The 24974-nt window shown below is 44.4% G+C and overlaps 1 protein-coding gene across 4 annotated transcripts in view; it reads left to right on the top strand.

Annotated features, from left to right (window-relative positions):
• VAV3 (vav guanine nucleotide exchange factor 3) overlaps positions 1-24974 on the top strand; it is a 290405-nt gene that overhangs the window by 181379 nt on the left and 84052 nt on the right. For all 4 annotated transcript variants that reach the window (XM_036273378.1, XM_036273380.1, XM_036273381.1 and 1 more), the window contains exons 16-18: positions 9729-9830; positions 10138-10238; positions 22046-22071. In XM_036273378.1, coding sequence (XP_036129271.1) covers positions 9729-9830; positions 10138-10238; positions 22046-22071 — 229 coding nt within the window. The remainder of the gene's footprint in view (positions 1-9728; positions 9831-10137; positions 10239-22045; positions 22072-24974) is intronic.

The following is a 24974-nucleotide window of genomic DNA, read 5'->3' as shown; positions in this document are numbered from 1 at the left end:
TGATGTGAGCCACTCCCTTTTTTAAATAGATTGACTGATTTATCTGTTTGTGTCTTACTCGAGTGCTTTTCCTCATCAGAACCAAAAGCACTTTGCAAATACTGTATCAGAGCTCAAATTCTTAAAAGATCATTGATTTTTTTCAAAAAAGTAGGCTGTCACACGTCATCATTTATGTCTGAGATAGAGCTATTGATAGCACAATATTAACATCTTTCATTAGAGACTTTTTTTTTTCATCCAGCAATAACCTACGAAAATTCAAAGGTTTGTGTTTGCCTTCCTTTGTTAGAATTGCTATTTAAAAGTCCGTACCTCCCAGGATAATGCTGTTACCTTGTTGCTATAAGGTAAAGGAATAGCATGTGAATAAAAATTGGCATTGAGTGAAAATATTCCTGTCATAGCCAAATACTTGCTGAGGAAACCCAAGAAACAGGCTATTAGCTATTGAGATTTGCTCAGCATGACCAGCTTGTTTGTTTATTTCTGTGTTTTTGTTAATCCTCACCTGAGGATATTTTTTTCCATTGATTTTTATTTTTTTTTAGAGAGATTGGGAGGGATGAAGGAAGGAAGAGAGAGAGGGAGACAGATTGGTTGCCTCCTGCAGGCTGGGGATCAAACCTGCAACTCAAGCATGTGCCCTTAACCAGGAATCAAACCCACGGCCCTTCAGTGTGAGGGCCAACACTATCCACGGAGCCACACTGGCCAGGGCTACATCACCAGAACTTTAAAAGTTTGCTCAGAATTCAGTAAAGCCTGAGTATGTTGCCATCCTTCCCCAGTGTACCACAGCCCCTCCTTCACTTCACGGTGTCGTCTTCCGTTGACTTTTCTCCATCTCTACGGAAACCTCAGCTCGGGGGTCAGCAGCCTTTGATTGAGAGGCCCATTGAGGTGAAGGTCCTGCCCCTTGATGACACTAGTCCCGTGGAGTCAAGGGTTTCTGTCATTTCTTTTGGGGCTCCTGTTAGTCTCTTAACTAGCTGGTCTCCCTGCTCCAGCATAGTCACCTGAAGCCCCCTCCTGACTTGCAAGAACCACCTTTCTGAATGGCCTATCTCCATACTGGTGGGTGCTCTCTTGTTGGTTTTGCCTTTAATTGTGACTCCTTTTTCACTCCCAACATCACTGTCTCGGTTTAGCTCTCCAGACCCATTGACCCAGCGTGTTCTAGCGGTCTCCAGAGCTGTCCCCCTGTCTGGTGCCACCCCTCTCTAGCATGCGGGCATACGTGGGAATCTGCATACAGTCCTGTAGTGGCCACTCAGTGCCCACAGAACAAGATGTGATTCCAAGAGTGTGTGCAGAGGGCACCTACCACTGGCCCATGCCCAGTTCCAGCCTCATGTCTTTCCAGGTCTAGTTCTGCAGCCAGACTGAGTTCTTGGGGGTGTCAGGACACATGGGACTCATGCTCTTCTGGGCCTCTGATCACCATGTTCTTGACTGGCCTGCGATCTGTCCCTGCTAACATTTGTGAGGAAACACCTCCTCATTTTTCAAGTCTCAGATCGAGGGCGATTGCTCTGTCTCCATGTGTTCATACCCCACCAACCTGTACCACAGGGTTCTTCTATCGCTCTCTAATTCTCTTCCCTGTCTTACAGCTCTGGGGGCACTTTCTCAGATTCACTTCTTTAAGTTCTTCAGCTTCATCCTAGGTTGAAAAGACCTTAAGGCCAGGGTCCATGTGTGTTTTGTTGTATTTTTCTCTCTAGTGGGATGCTGGGCACACGCTAGGCATTCAGTAAATACTTGTTGAATAAAAGAATGACCAGAGCAGCTGAGTAGCAATATAAGACAATTCTGGATGGCAAGTGCCACGTAATTCAGAGAAAGGACAGATCTGTCCTTCAGAGAAAAGGTGGGGATCTCAACGACAGGGATAAACAGGACTTGGAGTCAGGGGGAAGGAAGAACATTCACGACCAGAAAAGACAGTTTGGAGCTGAGACTGAGTGAGCATTTGAAGGGCACCTTGACTCAAGGGGTCTCTTTTGAGCTTATGGTGAGGTGCTACCATTGGAAATAGCATTTTCCTACTGCAAATCTTTCTGTTGCTCTTCATGACCCACATAATAATCTGCAAACTCCTTAGTATTGGGGGGTCATTAAGGGTCGAATCAGAGCTCAGCCTGGTTAATAGCTCCATGAGTTTGGGCAAGTTACTTACTTAACTCTTCTGAGCCTCAATTAGAAAATTGCCAAATGGGGATGTAGTATCTCCCTTACAGTGTTTGTTGTAACCTTTAATTAAAATAGTGCTGTTTACCATTTATTCTGTGTTTACCGTGTGTTGGGCATGGGGTAGGCCCTTTGTGTGTGTTAACTCATTAGATATTTTGTTCTTATTTTACAACATTGGGAAAATAGTGGTGCCACTAACATAAATGTGGAAAAATGGAAGACGTGGTCCCAGATTGTCTCGGGGGTGGGGAAGGAACAAGCCAGCCCCTCTGTGTAGGGTGGCTGACAGCAGTGTTTAATTGAATGAGAAATCCTTATGAAGCTTGTAGCTTACCTTTCAGTTCCCCTTGCTGTCCCCAAAGATTGCTTTGTGGCCATATCATCATCATCTTTATTATCAGATGTAATTTAAAATGTGCTACAAGAGTTAAAATTCACCGTGCCGGCTTAGCATTCCTAGTTCATGTTATCTTGACTGCTTGAATTATGGTACAGGTTTATTGGACCAAAGAATGAGAAAATCCAAATTTTCTAAAATCTATCCCTTACATGGAATAACTAACACAGCAGTATTTAATCCTGAACATGGAGACACCTCTCTCTCTCGCTACCGAGAGGACAGTCTGTCTGGGTGGAAACTGAAGTACAGCAATAATCCAAAGTAACTGGAGCTCCGTCATTGGTGGAAATAGGTAAACTCACTGTTGTACTCCCAGTGTTAGAAAATGACCGGCACATGATGGGCACTCAGCTCATCTGTTGCGTGTATAACTAAGTACATAATCATAAGCTTTAATATACTTATCCAGTGTCCAAGACAAGGAGAAGGGCTTTCTTCTCACCTACTCAGGATTTGGGGTGGGCAGGCCGTCACTTACCTCGTTCTGCATACGCAGCCTTTCCGTTTCCCGCGGCGTGTTTGCCACTTACGCCAACAGCAAAAATAGAATTAGCATCTAGTATTTCTGTGATGCTGCTCATCATGGAATAACTGAAATGTAGTAAGATAAAAATATATGTTTTCATTTTATCTTCAGAACAAATCTGAATGATGCAGAAAACAGGTACCAACCAGCAGTAATTCTTCTCCCTTCTCCCCTCCTGCACGAGGCCTTCAGCAGCCAGAGTGACAGTACAATTCTTTGATTGGCGAGGAGACTAAAGTAGAGAGATATATGCCAAAAGCCACACATCAAGTTTGTAACAAATAAAGACCCAAATTACATGTAGTGTGACATTTTTTCTACTTTAAATTTACGATGGATTTAACTAACTTTACATTTTATTCAATAATTTCCTTGCGATGTCACAGAAATTCAGTGATGGATGTATATTTAAAATTACTATAAAGTCAACGTCGAATGAAATAAAGAAGTGCAATATATAATAGATAAGAAAATGCTATTTTTCAGAGCCAAGCATTATCTTATTTTTATTGGATTTTTGAAGGTATTTATTTATTTCTCTAGATAAAAGACTACGTGATTTGGAATATAAAGAATAAGATTTGGATGTGATTTATAAATCTCTTTTTTTGTTTCCATTCCTTTTATAAATTCTTAGGAATGGGTGAAGGTGTCCCTTCGGAGCCTTCTTTTCTCTTGGTTTTTGAAGGACCTGTTTGTTTTTCATTTTCTTACCTTTTCAAATACTCAGCAGTGTAATTAGTATGCGGTGGTGTTGTGGAATCAAACTGTGAAAAAGTAAGTAAGGATTTAGGATAGTTTACTGAAAGATTGTATGACTAATGTCTCTTGTACTCATCTATTACCTATTTCATGGATTTAAGTCCACAATATAGGACATTTCAAAAATAAATATTTGGGTTGTATTCTGTAATTTTTTATGTTAACAGAAGGAGGGAAAAAACAACAAGAATCATCACTTGATGAGACCCTTGAATGTTGTATCTTACGTTTAGAATGAAGTCTAAACTGATGGGTCTCATCTTGATTTGGGGCTGAGACTTGACTTGGTTTAAATATGCCTTTGCTGAAGGAGACTTCAGAGGTGTTGCGACCTGACAGAACCAACCTGGGTGCACTACCCTGGCATCCTTGACTGTCTGCTGGTGACTCGAAGAGCACATGGATAGCTTTGCTGAGTTAGATCCGTTTCTGGCTAGCTCTGTGACCTGCTCTGTGTGCTGGGGACCCGGTGTTTCTGTTTCAAATGACTTCAGGTCCCTGTGGAGCTCTAGATCTGTGTGTCATCAGATCTGCCTTCAGTTCTCATGGAATAATTATATATATATATATATATATGCTAAGGTGAATTAAGGTAATAATAGCCTTTTATTTGTGTTAGAAATTTCTTCTAAACTGTAAGGACTGCTACCTCTGGATCTAGTATTTGCAGATTTGGCACATACATTTGCTTGATTTATAGATAATTTCTGTATGTTTAGAATTATTAATTCTTACATTTGAAAGGTGTTTGAGTAGTCAGAGCTTGGTGTCTAACTTAGGGGAGATGGTGGCTATCTAAGTGATGATATGTAGTTGGATTAGGTCATGAAAATACCCTCCACCCCATAGAATTGCTTTTACTGGGTAGTGCTGCTGCGTTATGTCCATGGCTCATGTCACGAAGGGCTAGAAGGGGCAGGTACACTATTGTATTGATAAGGATATTGTTGAAGGCATTGTCTATATATCACATACCATGTCCCTTTTATGAAAACCCAGCAGAGCAATTTTTCTTACACTTTGGTGCTAGGAAAATTTATACAGCTACCCTAGAAACGATCCTGTTCTCTTTGCTTTGGTTGTAAGGAAGTTGAGCACTGAATTTGTAACAATGTTTAACAGTTAATCAGTTATATCTCAGAATATAATTGTGTGTGTTGGTTTGGGAATAAAGAATTGCTTTAAATTTATAAATTAGTTTGAGAAGAGATCGTGTATTTATAATAAAAGATGCAAGCCTCTTATTTCAGAATTTGGTTAGTTAGCTTTTATTTGATTGAATACTTTTCACTTTCTGAATTTTTTTCATACAGAACCTGCACAGTTCATGCTAGGATTTTTTTTAGACATTTGGTACAGACAAGAGTTAACTTGGAAGGCTTGCATTTGCTGTCTGGAGACTTGGATTTTGAAGTGTTCCTTGTGATGCTAAGTGATAAGGCTATTTGGTGTGCCAAGTGTGCTGAATTTCATTGTGCCAGCCTGCCTGGGTTTTTTTAAAGCGTGTGCTGTACGGTGAGCACTCCCTTCCTTCTGGGAGCCCGACCGTGGCGGCTGGCGGTGATGGCGGAGATGCCTGCCTGCCCAGCCGGCACTAGAGGAGGACCAGGTAAACTCGCAGTTGCAGGTTAAGGGAAACGTTTTAGGCAGCGTAAATGGACTACAAAAGCACAGCATTATGGGAAGGAAGAATACTTTGGGGAAATGTGGGAGGTCTGTGTGTCTGGTGTGTGGCCTGTGAGAGCCTGGGGAGGGGAGGCACGCGGGAGCACGCAGCAGCTGGAGTGTAAACCTCTCGCGTGTCTCTGCCGGAGGAGCTTCACCCCAGAGCCCGTGGGAACCAGCCAGTCTTCACGGGACGGAGTGACATAGTCATATTTGTATTTTTTGAAGGTAATTCTGGGAATAGTATAGAAGATGGCTGTAAATAAGGAGCAGAAGATGGGATGATTAAGGAGATAATTGTAACAATTTAGTTGAGAGAGATTGAGGGCTTGGATTAGGTAGTGAGAAGAGACAATGGACCTGCATTTTTTTTTTTTTAATCCTCACCTGAGGACATTTTTTTGTTTTTTTGTTCAGATAGAGTGGGAGGGTGAGAGAGGAAGAGACACAGAGAGAAACATCAATGTGAAAGGGACACATGGAGTGGTTGCCACCCACATGACCCAACCAGGGCCGGGGACAAACTGCAAACGTGCCCTTAGCGGGAACCAAACCCGGGTCTCTCTGGTCTGCAGGCCAACGCTCTAACCGCTGAGCCAAACTGGCCAGGGCTGGACCTGCATTTTTGAGGAGGTATTTTCAAGGTTGAATAAGCAGAAATTGGTCATAGTTTCAGGGAAAGAGAAACTGGAGCAGAAGAGGAGGTCAGAGAAAATGAATATGTAGAGGATTTGAGGGCAAGGGAAGCATGCATTGCAATTCTCTTGAGTTTCTAGGTTGGAAGATGGAGTGAATGGTGATGGGTTGAAATCAGAATTTGATTAGCATCTGATATGTTAGGAGAGGTGTGGAGTTGAGGTTTGTATGCAGTTGGCAAGACAGATCTAGAGAATGGAGAAGATGCCCAGGCTAGGGAGAGGGATGTGGTCAGTTTAGCTGACCATGGAGCCAGGTGAGAAGAACAGATCATCTGAGAAGACATGTGAAGTTATCAGAATCCCTAAGAGCGTCAACATACCTTGCCTTATAAATATGTGATTGACCGATTAATTGTATTAATAAATGGGCCCTAGATGAAGCAAAAGAAATGGGATAATTTTACTGAGAAATCCACAAAAGTCCTTCCAAGTTCTCCTAAGTGCAGCTGCACGTCCAAGGAAGGGAGCTGACCTACATGTGATGCTCAGTTCTGATCTGTAGAAAACCCGCCCCACAATTGGCCTTGCTAGATCCATTCTTGCTTCACCATAAAGAATTCTCTACTTAGTAGCCACAAAGGGTTTTTTGGGGAGGAGGATTGACTGAATGTGATGTCAGTCCCTGTGGAAGATCTCACCTGTTTCCTTGGCCCCAACAGCCTCTCCCCATCTCTGTATCTCCCCTCTTCTTCACTGGGCTCTGGTTCCTGCCTTATGTCCTGTGTGTATGGAGGGCTTTTAATAAGTATGAAATGAATGAATGACTCTGCCTTTAGGTTTGTTACAAGCAAATGTGACAAAGCATAGGAAGAGCCATGCAGTAGATGCCACTTGTGATTCCTTTTGTCTTCGTTTTGGTCTGTCTATAACGGATGTTTCTCTGTCCTCTTCTGTTCCCGTCTACCTTTCCAACTGTTCCCATACAGCCAGCTGACTGTCTTTGGTTTGTACATCCCAACAGGCTGTAGACCACGCCCGTTCACATCTCTCTTCAGTTGGCACTTGATATGACTTCATGTAATTCCCAGACTTTTTCATACGTGCCCTCTCCTAAGTAACCCATTTCTCACTGTGCTTAGGTAATCATATGTGGCTTCAGTGGCAAGGAAAGTGAGCATAGAACAACCTTCCTGCTGAGAATCCTCTGGGGACTCAGCCCCCAGACTTCCAAGGGACTAGCTTGATGACATCATTAATATGTGGATTTGGAAGCAGCAATTCACAAGTGACAGGTGGTCCTAACCCAGCTGGTGCACCAGCTCTGGGCCAGGCAAAGTCCTAAGCAGTTTACATATGTTACCTAACTCTATGAGTCTGATTTGATTAGTATTCCTGGCTCCCACTTGCCTCGGCCAGGGGTTTGGGAGTTAGGACTGAAGCCTAGGTGGGGTGTCCGACTCCTGCCCTCCAGCTGCTGCTCTACCCACACAGTTAACTTTCATTCTGCAGTGTTTGATTTTAAATTTAAAAATGATACGTGGTTATAGTCTTAAAGCATTTCAACAGTTCCTCCTTACAGTTCTACCCATTTCCCTTATGACAACCACCATTAGCAGTATTTTCAGAATTATTTTCTTTATTAGAAGACTTTCCTTTTTAACCTTGTACCGTGATTCTCCTCTCCGCATTTTGTCTTCTGAAAAGTCAGCGTAGTTCTACTTAGTTGGCAGAAGTGTTTAGTACAAATGGTCCAAGTTCTACCTGAGTTGACTCTAAGTAAAAGGTGTTCTACCGGTGTCCCAAGTTTCTAAAATCAATTCATTTCTTCCCTGTGTGGGACCCATGGATGTGAGTTTCTGCCTGAAGGAGACCTACTGAGCGTCTGAAACTCCAGGCTGATGAATTTTTCCGGTTCCCAGGACCGAAGCTGTTCTTTGACAATCCGCCTATGACCGTGTTACCTTGATGCACACAAGAAAACCAGCAGCCCTTCCTGGCTAAGGAACACGGTCAGCTGCCCTTGTCAATGCCCCGCGCAATGGACCCAGAGTCGAATGTTTCTGAGCACAGTGAGGAGAGAGTTGTTTCCGGGTTCCTCTCTCTACGCCTCCCTTCATGAAGGAGGACGCTCGAGCTTTGAATCAGCAACACAGAAGGGCCTCTGCAGGGTGGCTCTGCTTTTCAGCATGAGAACTGTTTCCTGAACAGGGAGGTCACTGGAAACAGGAGCAGAGGAATCTCAGATGGCCCTGAGGTGTGATTTCATTTTCAGACGCTCACATTCAGCACGCGGGTTGGGAGGCTGACCTCTGACACTCTGCCTCACTGCCTGCCACTCCAGTGGCCCTGGCGAGTGTCCTTTCATAAGGCTTCTCCTGGCCCCTGGGAGACCGACGCCTGGCTGTCCGCCCGGCCCTGCTTCTTTAGGCCGAGAGCTGCCGCTGTGTGGGGGGATGAGCCCATCGGTATCGCAGACTTTCCCTGCGGTCCCTCAAACTGCTTGTGATGTCTTAGAGAGCATCATTGTTGCTTTCGAGGTGTACCTCTGATTAGCATCCATTTTTAACTTATCCTTTTCCAGTTTTTCTGCTTTCTTTCGTGACATGGATACGTAAAAAATCCTCTAGAAATGGCTAAACTTAGGTGTTTCAACATACCCACTAGGCACAAAAAACGAATGATATTAAGGAGAATGTTATCCTGTCCTATAGCTTCAGTGGTGGAAAGCACAGATCTGGGTTGGAGTTCTTGGCGCTGTCATTTTCTTCACGTGCGTGTGAGCCTCCGCGCCCAGTGCCTACACCGGTGGCTTCACACCGCCGCACAGCGAGGGCGGCGTGGGGGTTACACGGCGGTGAACAATGTCGGGCCTCGCGGGTCTGCACAGAGAAGGTGCTCCGAGTGTCAGCTGGCAGAATGCCGAATATACTTTTGTACGTGTGTATAATGGAAATAAAATATAAAACATAATGATGACATAATTTTGTTTAGTAGTTATTTGGATTGCCAGGAAAGCGAATTGTTTGTCGAGGAGGAAGTTTCTAATCAGACTGGTGCCTTGTTTCAAAGCTTCTCATGACATAATTTTATTCCCTTTTTAGTTCATAGCAGCATCCCCATTTCTGTTGAGAGGTGGACGCTGTGGAAAGCAGCACCCCCTTCCCCGCCCTCCCCCGTCCAGCGGTCTGCCGCTCAGCCTGTGGCTGTGGAGAACGGCCTGGCCGGCCGGCTTCCTGGCCTCCTGGCAGGTGGACCCAGCCGGCTGTTCTGCCAGGTTCTCCGGGAACACTCGATTCTGAGGAGGATCAGGTTGCTCAGATCCTCACAATGCTGGGTTGCTGGCTCTGACACAATGAGATTTCGGTGCATATTTTAAGGCAAACTACACTTTTGGCTTTCAAGAAACATTGTGTGTTGATTAGCCTTTTTGCTTGAATCTGATCTCCACCCCATGGAATGTTGATGAATTCGTCTTCAGTGACAGGACTGTTCCTTTGTTGTGCAACTTTATTTAGTAAGTTCCTCCTCCCCCACTTTCTAGATCTAACATAAGGCCCGACCATGCCGACTCCAATTCCCACGAGTTCCGGATGCACACCTTCAGCCGGGTCACCTCCTGCAGGGCCTGCCAGATGCTTCTCCGGTGAGCCGGGGGGCCGTGGGCTGGGGGGGCCGTGTCCGGTGGGAGGGAGCTGATGCGCTGCCAGCATTTCGGGCTTCCGAACACGTGGACCCCACGTAGCTTTCCTCGGCCTCGAGCCTGGACGGGCCTGAGGCCCCGGGCCCTCCTGTGCTGAGAGCACTTCACACTTAGTGCTGGTCCCTCGGTTTCCTTTTCACACTGAGGATTCCTAAAGGCCGAGTGCAGCACCTCTTAACCCCTCTCTCCCTCCCTCTCTCTCTCTCTCCCTCCCTCTCTCTCTCCCTCTTTCCCTCTCTCTGTCTTTCAGAGGAACATTCTATCAAGGCTATTTATGTTTTAAGTGTGGCGCTAGAGCACACAAAGAATGCTTAGGACGAGTGGACACCTGTGGCCGAGTTAATTCTGCAGGTAAGTCAAGTCTATTGTTGTGATTCTGCTTTTAATTAGGAAATAAAACTTGCTAAACATAGCGAAGGCCTAATTTACTCATAGTGTGTTTATTGTAATGTACCTGTTTTGAAACTGTCATTGATGAGCACAGGTTAGAAAACTGCTGAAGGTCATGTGAGTCCTCGCACACCTGGCAGGCAGAGGGTTCAATTCCAGGGGTTCGGGCGGTTACTTGTCACTCATGTCACTCACCCCAAACCCCAATCTCACTAACACTGTGCAGATACCACCAAAACAGACACACAGTAGCAAAAACAAAACAAAAATTAATCTTCATTTCTATCTTCAGTTCCTGAATTTCTCCCTTACTCTCTTAAACATTCAGCTCAGAAGTGCTAACGATGCCAGTAGTAAACATCGCGCAGAATAATTCATGAGTTAACGCGTTGAATACATTGTCATTTTCCAGCATTTAACAAAGAGCAATATTCTTTGGATTTTGTGTAAATATTTTCCCCTCGGTTTTTAGAAATAATGCTCCATGATGGTTACATGAACCCGTTTCTAAGCTGTCGGCAATTACGCGTTCAGGAGCCTTCTGCCTCTGCCTCTCCTCTCGGGCTCACTTTCTTCTCTTTCTTTTCTGGCTTCTTTCTTCTTTCTCTTTCTTCTTTTTCTCTTTGTCCTTTTCCCCTGAGTTTCTCTGTGTTTTATCAATAAGACCTTTCAAAATCAGTGAAACTTTTTGAAGGGAAGAAAGGGTTCTTTAACAGCTCGAGTTCAAAAGAGAGCCATGTCAACCTTTGATTTTCCCAAAGGAAAAGGTGGACATTGAATTATTTTGGATAATCTGAAGAAGAGTGAACCAGAGAATAATAGCTCGTTTCAGGGCTGACTTCAGAAACTAGGCAATTGTAGAAACGGTGTGAATCCTATTAGAGGTCTGAGATCAGAGCTCGCTCCTCTCATGATGCTCCTCAGTGGACATTTTTCCAGGGCCCCCTGAGCCGTCTCTGAGCCAGAGAGCACTTAGATGAGCCATTAGATGAGCACCTGCACTGGGCTGGCCCCGCACGGACCTCGCTGGGTCCGGGTGCTTCTGCACCGTGCTCAAGGTCTGCTAAATAAAGGGGACAAGATTAGCACCCATTAATGTCTCTGAAGGTCAGAAACAGTCTACAAGGTTGTAAAATATAGAAGTCATATTATATGGTAATAATAATTATTCTTTGTCTACCCAACACAATTGATCACTTAAATTTTGTTATTTTTCATGGGCCCCAGCCTTTAATGTCTCTGAGGACTATTCACATGTCATTTGCTCATAGAGGCTAATGTGGTTTTATAATCTCTGCGACCCTGTTTTATGAGTTTCGGTTTGTGAGGAATATAAAGAGTTCCCGTATGGTTGGCTTGGTTCTTCCATTCAGCGGGGAAGGGTGTAGGAGCGTATTTGAGAGTCCCGCCGAGATCCTTGGAACTCACGCTGCTATCTACGAGTGATGCCTGTTTGCGAAGTTATTTGAACATTCTAGCTTTCATTTATTCATCTGTCAAAGGAAATGAGAGGATTCTTGTGAGGATTATTAAATGAAATAATGTCAGTGCTTAGCACTGAGCCTGGGCACAGTAGGGACTCAGTATTTGAATCCAAGGGGTTGTGTTGAGAATTTTTTTTTTAAATGATGGGCTTCATTAGTACTTTCCTTGTTTTGGGGATGTAGATAGAAAAATAAGCGTGCATCAAACTTTGAAGTAAGGCACAGGAATGACATTAAAAGCACTTTAAACCCTGGATGGTTTGGCTCAGCAGTTAGAGCATCACCCTGAGGACCAACGAGTCATGGGTTCGATTCTGGTCAAGGGCACATACCTCGGTTTTGTCCCTGGCTCTAGTCGGGGTTGTGCGGGAGGCAACCAGTTGATGTGTCTCTCACATTGATGTTTCTCTCTCTCTCCCTCCCACTCTATCTGAAAATAAGTGGAAAAGTATCCTCGGGTGAGGATTTTTAAGAAAAGCACTTTAAAATTTTAACTTTTATGTTTAAAAGTGGTCAGTAGGAAACAGTTGGGGTTTCTGGTCCAGCCAGATCCAGGAGCGATGTGTTCCAGCGCCTGCCTCCCGCCGCCTTCTCCGAGCAGCTGTGTCGGCGGGGAGACAACCGCGCTGGGGTCTTGTCCGGTTGATCTGCCTCACAGCTAGCTCGCAGGATGACCCGGACCCAGTCACTTAGCCCCCTTCCCTCCGAACAGGGATAGTAATCCCACCTAGCCTTACGAATTTTTTTTTGTTTTGTTTTTTAAAAAAAATAAATACGGATGAAGTGTCGGGTGCTGTTTTCAGGACTTTAGCCTGTTCACTCGTTTAGTCCTGCAAAGATCCTGTGAAGTTGGTGAGAAACTGAGGAACAGAGAAATAAGTAACTTGTCTAAGCATTTAATCAATAGAACAAAGATTCCACTCCAGGAGGTCCGTGTGCTGAGTTTATTCTGCCCCCGGGCTGTGCTGCTAGGCTGTGAATTAGCTGTGATGACACTGTGCAAGGTGTTAAGTGCACAAAGCTACCCAGTAAATAGCCCTAGAAGAGTCAAGGGAGAGGTTTTCTAATAAATATGTTTATATATTAAGCAATGGTACTTTTGAATGTAGATTAGTTAGTCACTACCTACTGTGTTGAGGTTCAAATGTCTTGAAGCCTGAGAAGTCCAGGCGTCCCTGGGGTCATGCTCCCCTCTGCAGGGGCTCTTGGAGCTGGAGGGTAAACGCCTTCAGTTTCAGGGCTCGTAAGTTAAGATGAGGAAAATGAGTCATAAAAATATGAAATAAAGTAACTAAGAATCAGACCGTTGGTGCCTTGCAGATTATAGATCATGCTTACTTATACACATACCATTCACATCATTCTCTCAGCTTTGTTATATAATTCATTATAAAGCAGGAAAGAGGTTATTTAAACCTCTGGCTAAATTTGCATCTTGGAGTTTTAAACATAATTCCCTGGCTCTCTTGATTCTTGCTCTGCCCTGTGTCCCCGCGTTGTTCTTCGTTCTCCTGTGTGCATACTTTGTCTTTATTCTCATTCTCTCTCTCCTCTTTCTTTTTCTGCTCCAAACTTTTAAGAGACCAATGGCATTGAATGCACATGGTAAGTTAATTCATGGTGCAAAGTAGGAGAAACCTGCCCAGGATGCTCCCTTTTTGGCCTTCAGATTAGGATTTTCTGGGGAACCTATAAATAAGGGGCCTCATCTTCGGAGTGAAGAGGAATCACTGTTAAAGCCCTGTCAGCAGCCTCTTCTCCTCCAGAAGGTGGGGTTACGCTCAGACCTGCCCTTTCCTTTATGCCGTGGGCATAGCCCTGGGTGGGGTGTGAGTTGAGCTTGGTCTGATGTGAGTGTCGTAAGGTAGGGACTCTTTGGAGGTCATGGGCAGGCCAGACTTTATGGGCCATTTCCCATCACTGGCTTGAGTTTTGCCCAGTCCTTTGTGTTGGTGCCCAGGCACTGGACGCGGTGAGAAGGGCTTGTAGCAGTGTGGCGATGTAGCGTTTCGCGGTTGGCGTGATGTCTGGGGAAATGTGGGGGTGAGGAGGCCAGGAGGAAGGACTGATGTCTCAGGGGCTGAACACGTAGTTTATTCGAATCTGGTTTTGTATGAAAGAGAGTATGATATTTTAGGAGAATTTGATTATGGGGGAAATCATCCCAACAACCAAATTTAAAGCAAGTGAATAGTATTGACTTAAGGAAAACTCAAGTGCTTACATAATCCAGGTTCTCCATAAATTAAATTATAGGCAATTTGAGACTATTGACCCCCAACTTTATAGAACCTGATAGCTTCATGGCTTAACGCAGTCTCTATTCTCAAGAGACAAGAAGACATTCTGATTGGCTCAGTGTGAGTTAGGAGTCCACTTGTGGTCCAGGAAACTGTGGCAGGAGGAATGGTTAAGTTGTTATAAATGTTGGATAACTGGGGTGGGAGGCAATTCCAAAACGTGAAGCATTTTCACACAACATGAAAATACTTGGAAAGAGAGTGGTCAGTGGGAGAAGAGGCTTTAGTTGTACAAATGACACAGGAGCCGGAAGGTAAATGAAAGCTGAAGAACCTTCCTCTCTGTCTTATAGGGGCCAAATCCACTGGCCATCACGTTTGAGGACTTCGCTTCCTTGACCTTTCTGTCATTTTGCACTATTAACCATTGCCCTTGACACTCCCCTTCACATACCACCACGTCCCCCCATGTCATGCTCTGGTCATCTGATTCATTTCTCTGACATTAGCTGTAACTTATACCCGTGTAGAGCCATTTCCACATAAGGTTTTTCTCCCAAACTGTGAATATCAGAATTTCCATCTTCTCCTCACGTATCCCTTCCCAGGTATCCTGTAGTGACCTCGAATTTCACATATCTACAAATATTCTCCTCCAATTTCTTGTCTTAGTTAAAGGTCCACCATCCATGTACCTACCCAAATGTGAGTGTTAGCCTTGACTTAACTTGCTACCCTTATCTTCATTCACTTACCTGTTCTTCTTAGTTCTTACCCTAGGTCCTCTAGAATCCACTCATATGGCATTGCTACGGATAAAAAACAAAAAACAAAAAAAAACTTGTCTTTTGTTTGGACACCTACAAACATCTAACTTTCTTTTGTTACTCTTACTTCTTCTGTACAATGTCTGACATGATCTTTATTAAAATTGAGTCTGATGCATCACTCTTCTGCTCACTATACTTTCCATTTCTCACAGAATAATGTCCAAACTTCAGTTAGAATATATGCCTCTTGCTGATAAGAACCATGCTTACTTGATGTTCTGGGAAGCCATGGTGGATGGATGAGGGGGTAGATTGACTGACAAATAGATGGGCAGATTCATGAGTGTAACTGCAGTGCACCTGGGTGTCTGGGCCCTGAAGATCATGCCAGTCGTAGAAGCAGAAGATCTGTGGGAGATGGTACAGATCGTGGTTCTACCGTTACAGAGACTAGAGCTTGGCTGGGTGTAGGCTAAATAGAACAGAAACGTGCTTGAGTTCCCTACTGGTGCTTTAAAAATGAATGATAGAAAACTCTGTAATATTTATGTAAGGAAAGGCTCATCCCTGAGCATCGATCATCAGGCCTTTTGCAGGGGATGCCTAGGTTAGGTTCACGAGCAGCGGAAAAGTGAACCAGCTCACAGAACACCTGATGACAACAATGCCATTATTTCTGGGGAAGCACATCCCCTGACTCAGTGAATCCATGTTTAGAATTCTTTGCTGGCTCTTCCTGTTACCTCTCCTTGAAGCACACTTTCCTTTTTCCCTGTGGTTCTGAGATCTTACTCTTCTTTCTTTCCTCTTCCCCAAGCTCTTTGCCAGTCATTTAACCTCTCCCTGACCACCCACTGCTGGTCTGATTTAGACTGTGCTCTCATTAGTTTTTGTGTAGGTTTTATGTATTTGCCCAAGTTAGGCTGTGTTGTGGTAACTAAAAAACCCCCAGTCTCTGTGGCTTCAACACATAACAGTGTATTTCTCACACACACAGCACTGTGGGTTCCTGGCCCTCTGGGATCGCTTCCTTCTAGTTAATGGCCTGGGGTTCAAACCAGTTCCATCTTCTGGCGCTGCCCATTTCAACACATGGCCTCCAGGGTTGCTGCTCTTAAGACCCATGGACTGGAAGCGAGCAATACCCTTTGGGTTGATCACAGTCCATTGGTTCAAACCAGTCACATGATCTCAACTCAGTGACCAGGGAAACTGGACGTTGTGGTGGAATGCATGGACTGTGTGCAGCGAGCCCTGCTATCTCTGACACTTTGAATTTCCTCTAATAGATGCTATGCTCCTCCACTATAGGGAATGTGTTTCTCGTTTGTATCCACCGTTTAGTATCATGTCCAAAGTCAGGGTGCATGACCAAGTAGTTAATCCCGTCCCCCAATTTCAGCCCCACTGCAGCCCTTAATAGTGTTGGACGTGGCTGAACACTAACCAGTCAGCACTTGCAGTAGCTCTTAGTCACTTCTTTTCGTGGAGGTTAAGCCTTCTTTGGATGTTGTCTTTCCAGGGTTCGGAAACCTTTTATATTTCATGCTCTATATCCCTTAAATTTATCTAGTCTTCGTTCATCCTTGAAATAATAATTACTTGGCAAAAATGCCATGCATTTCTGAATGAAGGAAGTAATTCATCCTCATGAATATTTGACTATGACAGATTATGAACTCAAGTACATATGAAGTATGAAAAAAGGTATTTTAATTATTTTTTTTCGATTTATAAGACAAATTATGCAACTTGGAAACAAATTTGAAGGTTGGGTGATTAGTTTATGTCTTCATTTTGAAAACTTGCATGGCTATAAAGAACAGGCAGTTCGACTCTCGTTTTCATTGAACTTGAGTTGACTCCTTTGTGTTCACCATGGCAACCTCAATGATCAACACACGCGGACTTTGAAGTGTGCTGCCAAAACTTCCCAGCTTCATAATGAATAGGTATGAACTCCATTATACGAGATTCTCTGAACAAGTCACTGCAAAGCTGACGCGATTCCAGAGTGGCTTTTCTTTCTCACAGTATTCCCCCGTGAAGGTCTTATTCAGGACTACAACCTCTGGGGACAGGAGTGCTTTTCCCTTCCCATAACATATGGCTGAAAACCCTTCGGCCTCCTCCTCACTCTTTGTTGGTCAATACAGCTGGCTTTGCACCCTCTCGGATTAAACAAAGAAAGTAGCACTGGAAGGTAAATATTGCTGGAGCAGATGACTTTGGCTTAGTGCACCTTTCCCTGCAGTGAAATGCAAGCCTCAGCTGCTCTGATAGCCAACCAAAGCAGATCCCCATTGGCCTCTCTGTGTACTCGCTCTTATCTAGGCCAGCCTCGGCTCCGGCTGCTGCTCGCCGCCCTTAATTGGAAAACAGTGGGCTTGGTGTCCTCTTGGTTCAACCCTGCAAGATTGCTTCTGCAACCTGCCCCACAGATCGGCATCTGAAACAGCTCTTTTATAAACAGTATTGCACTATTTCAACATGAGCTCAGCAATTCGAATAGAATTTTATTTCAGCCTTCTATCACTGGGCATTTTATGACATGACTTTTCTTTTCTCTTTTATCCTCACCCAAGGACATTTTTGCATTTATCTTCATATAGAGCGGGAGGGAGAGAGGGAGGAAGAGAGAGAAAGAAACATCAATATGAAAGAGATGCATCAAGTGGTTGCCACCCACACGACCCCAACGGGGCCCAGGGACAAACTGCAACCGAGGTATGTACCCTGAGCAGGAACTGAACCCAGGCCTCTCTGGTCTGCAGGCCGACGCTCTAACCGCTGAGCCAAACCAGCCAGGGCTCTTTTCTTTTATAAAAAATTTTTTTTCTTTATTGATTTTTAGAGAGAGAGAGAGAGAGAGAGAGAGAGAGAGAGTAAGGGAGTGGGAGAGAGAGATAGAAACATCAATGAAAGAGAGCATCGATTGGCTGCCTCCTGCATGCCCCCATGGGGTATTGGGCCTACAACCTGGGCATGTGCATCGAACTGGTGTGAATCGAACGGGTGACCTCTTGGTGCATGGATCAACACTCAACCACTGAGCCACACCAGCTGGGTATAACATTACTTTTTTATGAACCGAGACTTCATTATTGATTGCATAACCAAAAACTGGCTTTGGTTCTACTTCATAGTACTTACATCCTTTTACATAAATCAGTCCTCTTTTTTGTCAATTTTTTTTTTATTGTTGTAAGTATTACAGGTGTTCCCCTTTTTTCCCCATTGATCCTCGCTCCTTCCTGCTCCCTCCCCAGCCTAGTGTCCATGTAGACTGGTTGTACACATATGCATGTAAGTTCTTTGGTTTATCTCTTCCCACCCCTCCCACCCCCATTACTCTGAAGTTTGTCAGTCTGTTTCTTACTTCCATGATTCTGTATCTCTTTCTTATAAAAGAGAGCCAGGAAAAAAGTCCTCTTTTTTTAACTTACCCAAGACAAGTTTACACTCAAGAATTGCTATTCCTTCCATTTGACTGTTTGGGTCAGTTGAATGATACGTTAGTAATTATTAAAGTGAACTGGGAGCTATTATATGGGTGGATTCTGGTCAGAGCTCCTGAAAAGACTTGAAATCAAAGCCTCTTTCCAAGTATTACTTACAGTTTTTTGGTTTTGGTTTTTCAAAATATTGCTGTAGATCTGAGTGGTGGGCATGGTATTCATGCAACTTTCTCCCAAACTGGGTCTGTTCCCACTGTCTCAGTTTTCATGTTTCATAAAAAGAGCATGTTTTAGCTATAATGACAAGGCGCTGTCAAAAGCTATCCTGGCAATGGCTTTCCTGTGGCCCCTTTGGGGACAAATGGTCTTACTGGATATCGATTTGTTTGGTCTCATGAAACAGAATGGCAGAAAAGAGACAAAGCAATTGCATAATAATGTATGCACCAAGCCACTTGTATTGGACAAACAGATACACGAGGGCTCGGTGGTTGTTTGAACAAAGGAATGATAGGATATGAGTCCAAAGCCGCAGTGGAAGCCGTTTCTCTTAGACAAGCCCGTGGAGCCCTGACTGGCCGCAGCGGCCCCAGCTCCTCGCTACAGCACTGCCCTGAGTCACAGGGAACCAGTTGGGACAAGATGAAAGAATTCGAGGTCTAAACCCCTTCCGGGCCTGTGAGTCACCATCCAGAAAGGTTCTTGAGAGGGTTAGAACATTTTACAGTGTGATCAACAGGAGCCTGAGAAACAGGCTGCAGGGGAAAGACAAGTTGAGGATTAAAAACTTTTGAAAAACTTGAAGAATTGAATTATTATCCTAAGGCAGGTCCCAGGAGAGAAGACAGAGAGACTTTTTCTTCATGTCTCAATCAGCCGCCTCCGACTTGGTAGGAATTCAGCCAAAGCAGATTTGATGATCGTCAGCGCTCAGTTCCTAGTCCTGATGCGGAACCATGACCCAAAGGGGTTGTAGAGAACCAGGTGCCCACCACAGTAGCTTTGGTGCCAGAGAGGAAGGGTGGTGTGGCAGATGGAACCCTGTCCACAGCCTGCTTCATCTGAGGAGGTTCTTGTTCCGGCTGCCCAGCCCGAATGAACTGTTCCTTTGAAAATGGATGAACATTATCAGCTGGGTTTTCCTCTCTCTCATTCCTGTTGTTTTAGTTGACGTGAGCATGCTGTTGCATTTGATATGGTTATCAGAATTTAGCTGCTCTCTGTGGAGGGGTCCGTCAGTTCAACAGTCTGATCTTTAGAGCAGCTAGAAAAGTGTAAGTAAAGGGACCTGGCTAAGAACTTCTGAACTCAGAAAAGATTCCAAGGGTTATTTTTAGTTCTTTGGCTTTTGCCCTCTCCTCAGAAAATCCACAGAACCCCACCATGAAATAGGACTAAGTAGAAGGTCTGACTTCTGAGAGTCATTACCGATGTGATCTGAGCAGATCTCGTGTAGACAGCCTCCGGGAAAGAAATGAGCTTCTTTCCTGGGTGGCAGAGCGTGGGGTGAGGGTGGAGGCCTCGAGCACAGGGAGTGGTGGCAAGGGCCAGGGTCAGCCCCAGTGAAGGGCTCCTGTCCTGAGAGTTGGAGTTGCACCCATCCCAAAGCCCCTTTTCCATTTTCCTCTGTGGTTACACGGAGGAGGCTTTGTAGAGAGCAGTTGTGAGCACGTCCGATGAGAATGGTAAGGAATGCTAACCCTCTTGATGGGATAGCAAAGAAGGGAAGTGTGGGGCGGCAGGAACCGGGGGAATGAAGGAGGAGCATTGGACGGGTGGTCTGCTGAGTCCATTCTGTTCCCACCTGTGCAGACCCGGACCTCGCCCTCTTGACTTCTGTGATAGAGGTTCACTCACACTGGTATGTGAACCTGTGCAACAAGTTCCGAGGAGCTGAAAATGAGGGCCTGTCAGCTCCTGGACCTGCTTTTAGGGTATAGAGGTGCAAGTGTCTGCACAGCTCCGCACCACCTTGGAGACCACTGTCTCCTCTTCCTGAGGAGCTCCCGTGACCCTCACGGAGCATGGTGTGACGGCGACCGCCACGCGGGTTGCCATTGCTTTTATGCCAAACAACAAAAAAATACATTTCAAGCTATGGTAAAAGACCTACTTCCCTGAGACATAAAAACATTTCTATGCAAGCCAGAAAAAAATGATACTTTTGATTCCAAATGAAGATGCACACTCACTTGTAAACACAAACCTGGAAGATCTGGATTTGGCAGTTTCCGAGGTCGTCTGGAAGTATCAGCCTTTCTCAGTCCCCGTGGAAAGCAAACTTAAACTCCCCTTCTACTGGCTGCTTCCCACAGTTCAGGCTCCCCTAACTCCCGAGTCAGAGGAGAAAGTAACAGGGCTGTTCGGGCTTATAAATTGTCTTGGTCAAACCAGTGAGACAGGCATTATAACTGCTGTGTTAGGAGCCCAGGTCCACGTAACCTGGGCTCTAAGTCTGGGCAAGTGTCCGGCCAGACGGTGCCCTTGCAGACCCGCTCCCCAGACCAGTCCTCTCAGGCTCTCTTCTGCAGCACTGCGCATTCCCAGAGGGGAGGCAAGAGGCGAAATCGCTTTCTGTCCAGGAATAGCCTTTGGCAAAGGCAGACTTCAGACCTGACAGTTATCTGGGAGCGAGGGTGATGGGTTTGAATTGACCGAGGAATGCAGACGGAGCTTTGCTCAGAAAGGTGACTTTTTGCCCGTGGAGTTTTTATTTCCATTAATCAGGAGTAGTCCTTAAAATAAAAAAAATAAACAAAGCCTCCTGTTCCATGCCCCAGGCAGTGTTCCTGCCTCCTGCAATCTGTGGCAGCAGTCAGGGCTTCTGAAGGTCGGTTTCCCCTTGAGCACTGGCTGGTGGGGCTCCCGGAGCCTCTGCACGAGGCGAGCTTCGCCGACAGCTCAGGTCGGGGCTTGCCCTTTTTCTCCTGCCCCCCCCCCCCCGTTTCTTTTTCTCTTCAGGTTCTTTAGAGGAGCATTTTCACTGGGAAAAGTGTAGGCTTAGGCTCAAAATGACGAGACATTTTCCTTCACAGTGTAGAGAAATTGTAGCATGTGTGGTGCTCTGGGTGTGGAGAAAGGAGCAAAAGGAGCATCCGCAGGGTTTTCCACATGCAGTCTGAGCCTCTAATTCAGGACAGCCCTTTGCTTTCCGCCCTTCCTCCCCTGCAGCGCCCGGGGCCCTGTCCCTGTTCCCCATTTTCGGGAGCTGAGACGTAGTGGAGATGGCTCTTTCTATACACAGACAGCTGAACTGAGGGGAGAGGAACATCTGCACCGGATCCAATCCTCCGTTTTTTATTTCCGTCTTTAAATCAAAATGTATTCCTCCAAAAATTAAAGATAAGAGTTATAGCCACTTAATGAAAAAAAAATTACAAGTAATATTGTTACATGTTCAATTTGCAGTTGTTAATGAATACTCAATGAAATACCTCTGTAACTCGGTGTGTTGAGATTCTTAAAACCAGGTATGTTGAAAGTTCCCACCTAGCTTTCTCTCGTGCACGTAAATTTAGTGCAAGGCACTGTTGCAAGGAGGTTTATGGGGTTGGATTCACATTGCTTAATAAACAATTGAAAAACTTAAGCATAACCGAGAAGTCATTTAGGGCGATGAGTCACTTTCCTGACAAGCCAATGAGGCGAGAGAACAGAGTTGCACAACCATCCCTAGCCAGCCGGAGGGACCCTGGACCTGTACCGCAGGCATCAGTTAGGAAAGCAAAGCAGCCCCGCCGCCGCTGCAGGGAGCCCACCAAGGCTGCCCACTCCCGTCCTTTGCACTGACCATGCCGATTTTTACCTTTGTTTCAGAACCAGGGCCGCTCAAAGCACCGGAGGTAAGATGAACATTTAAAACTTTTTAGATAACTTTTGCATTTTCAGGTTGTTTGCTAACATAAGCTGTTAAAAGGTTAAAATGTGCCTTTGAAAATGAGTGGAAACAGACAAAGGGAGCAAGCAAGCGCTTGTGAATGAAATGCATGGGTTAAATCACAGGTATTTCCACAGGCATTGGCTGAAGATCTTAAGTAGAGGGAAAATGGGAATATTTAGTCTAAGCTTTGTGTGTGAAACAGAACTTTCAATTTCAAATAAATATTGTATCGATGGTGTGGCATTAATATGGGGGTATGCTTCCCTAGTTCTCGGCTACAGAAACCCAGAGATTTAGAAAATGCAGTGCAGCCCTGGCCGGTTTGGCTCAGCGGTTGGAGAGTCAGCCTGCAGACCAGAGAGTCCTGGGTTCGGTTCCCGCTAGGGGCACGTACCAAAAAAAAAAAAAAGAAAGAAAGAAAGCGCAGTGCATCCCAAGGCATTTCCTGGGACGCAGGAGCTTTGATCCTATTCATACAGAAGGAAGGTGGCCCTCATTCCAGGAAGTCAGCAGACCTGTTGCTGTCATGAAATGTGTTGCTGCCCAGCATTTGCTAGTACTGACAAGTCCTAACATTGTTTGTCTAAGGGTGTATTTCGTGTTCTCTTGCTTTTACATTTGAACACAGACGTGACTCGTATCATGTCTTATTGATCAAATCAAGATCTGGTAACCAATTCCTTTTGGTCTCACAGTCTAACATATAATGGCTTAGAAGTATGTGGTCCCTGGCACCTCTTAGAATAAAGCTATTTTTTAATAATCAGCAAGAATGAAAAATATGACCAACTCCAGGCAACCTTGGCTTTCAACCAAAAGTAGCAAATGTCTTACCCTACCTCCCCAAAATAATGTCATAGCAAAAAAAATTAAAATATAAAATACGTGTGATATTATGTGAATCTAAAGTACATTTATCTGAGAATTTGAGAATAAAGACAAAAACATTCTATGTCAAATTATTTTAACACATAATTGTATCTCATTAAGAGTGGTGTAATATCAGTATGCTTATGTAGGCTGGCGTTTGTATAGTTGGTAAAAATAATGTAAAGCACAGCGAGATGTCAAACAAGAGGTAAGTTGTTTTCCTACCTTTTTTTTTTTTTTTGGCCTAAGCACATCATGTTTTCATCTAGGAGCTCAAGAGAGCTATCGGTGCACATTCACACGCCCCTCCCTCTGCCACGTGTCGGTCGCCTGTATTTTAGAATCTACATCAAAGGAATGTATATAACAAGATAATAATAATTTTTAAATAGGCCACACAAGTTTTTCTAGGGCTAACATAAATTACTGTGAAGTTTCTTTTTGGTGTTTAGCTGAGAGGTAAGATTTTCCATCAGGACTGTGAGGATTGTGTAGAAAGTTGGAATGAAGACCTTAGAAAGCAGGCTTTCTCCTGTGTTCAGGCTGCTGTTAGAGTTTTGAGACGTTTCTTTGTGGAGCTCTGAACCCCAACTCAGTGTTACTTTACATTGAGCCTATTAGATATAGACAGCCTCCCCCCGGGAAGATGGTTTCACTTGATTTTATTTAAGTTATGTGAAGTGGGTGTATTTACAGAAAGAAAGTGTGCTAATGCGAAATGGTGAACCATTTTCACAGGATCCTAAATAATATTCTCCAGGCCTTTTCTGGCAACTCTTAAAAGTTACATGTAGCCTATTATGAAAAGAATGAATTTTCACGTTGATTTTTAAAAATGTAGCATCAGTTTTAGCAACTTGTTTATTAACTTTTGAATATAATAAGTGTAATTTTTATTTAATGTATGATTCTGTTAATAATCTCTACTCTGGGTGGATAATTATAGTAAGCTCTTATATTGGCCCATTTATCTGGAAACTAGCTCAGTTTAAGGGAGAATCGTAGCAAACAGACATTAGGAAGTGTCTTTCACTCCCCCCCCCCCCCCCCATGCTTCATGATGCTCAGGAGTCTTCCTGGAACTAAACGATGAAGCTCTGTAGTTCTTGTTGTTCCCCTTTCTTGAAGATCTGTCTCTCCATGTACCAGTTTGTAGTCCTGTTCTGTTTCCCTTTCCATAGCCAAGACTGTGAACATTGTAACTCTAATGTTATACTTCATTGTCAAGGTCGCTCAGTTTTCATAGCCACAAGACCCATGGGTCTCCCAACCACCCCTGGTGTTCATCTCATGTCCCGTTCTAAAATGGACCTTCAGAAGCCACTGCTCCCCCGCTAAGAAGCAAGGATAGCATTGCATCCTTATTTAATGCATATCTACTGTAAATCTGTCCCTTAATGCAGGGTTTTCGGCCTTTAAAACAGGCAGAGGAACCAAAGCCAGGTCCGTATAACAAATGCAACTTTGCTTGTTTTGGCAAAATCAACAGAGAGAATTGGGGTTGTCTCAAAAGAGGTGAGAAGAAAGATTCTTAGATGATCAAGGTATTTCTTTTAGAAAAAGACAAGGTAATAGTTAATCAGCTGCAAGAAAAAAGTTAGGTTCTTTGGTTGTTCTCCCCCTTATTTCTAGGTAGTCAAAGGAGATAGAGCATGTTCTGAGGTTGGAGTCTCCTGATCTCATGGGACTGTAACCGAGCTCCCAGAGATGCCCAGGAGGTGTGCCCAACAGTCCCCGCTGGAGACAAGGTCCTGCCAGCTCTGTCCCAGGCTTTTGAGAATGTAGATACAGGAAGGGTGTATGTTTAAATATGTTCTGCTAAACATTTGAACATTTACAAATATTTTATAATACAAAATACTTTTTAGGTGCTTTTAAAGTATAATCAATCCTCAAACTCTCCAAATGCATGCATGTGAAATCTCATCTTTTATTTTTATTTTTTTAATTCACCAGCTCATGGTTTGTTTTACTGCCCACGCTTGCTGTAGAGAA

This window comes from Molossus molossus, unplaced genomic scaffold (genome assembly GCF_014108415.1).
Source record: "Molossus molossus isolate mMolMol1 unplaced genomic scaffold, mMolMol1.p scaffold_m16_p_20, whole genome shotgun sequence".
NCBI classification, from domain to species: domain Eukaryota; kingdom Metazoa; phylum Chordata; class Mammalia; order Chiroptera; family Molossidae; genus Molossus; species Molossus molossus.
This window is presented reverse-complemented; position numbering and strand designations above follow the sequence as displayed.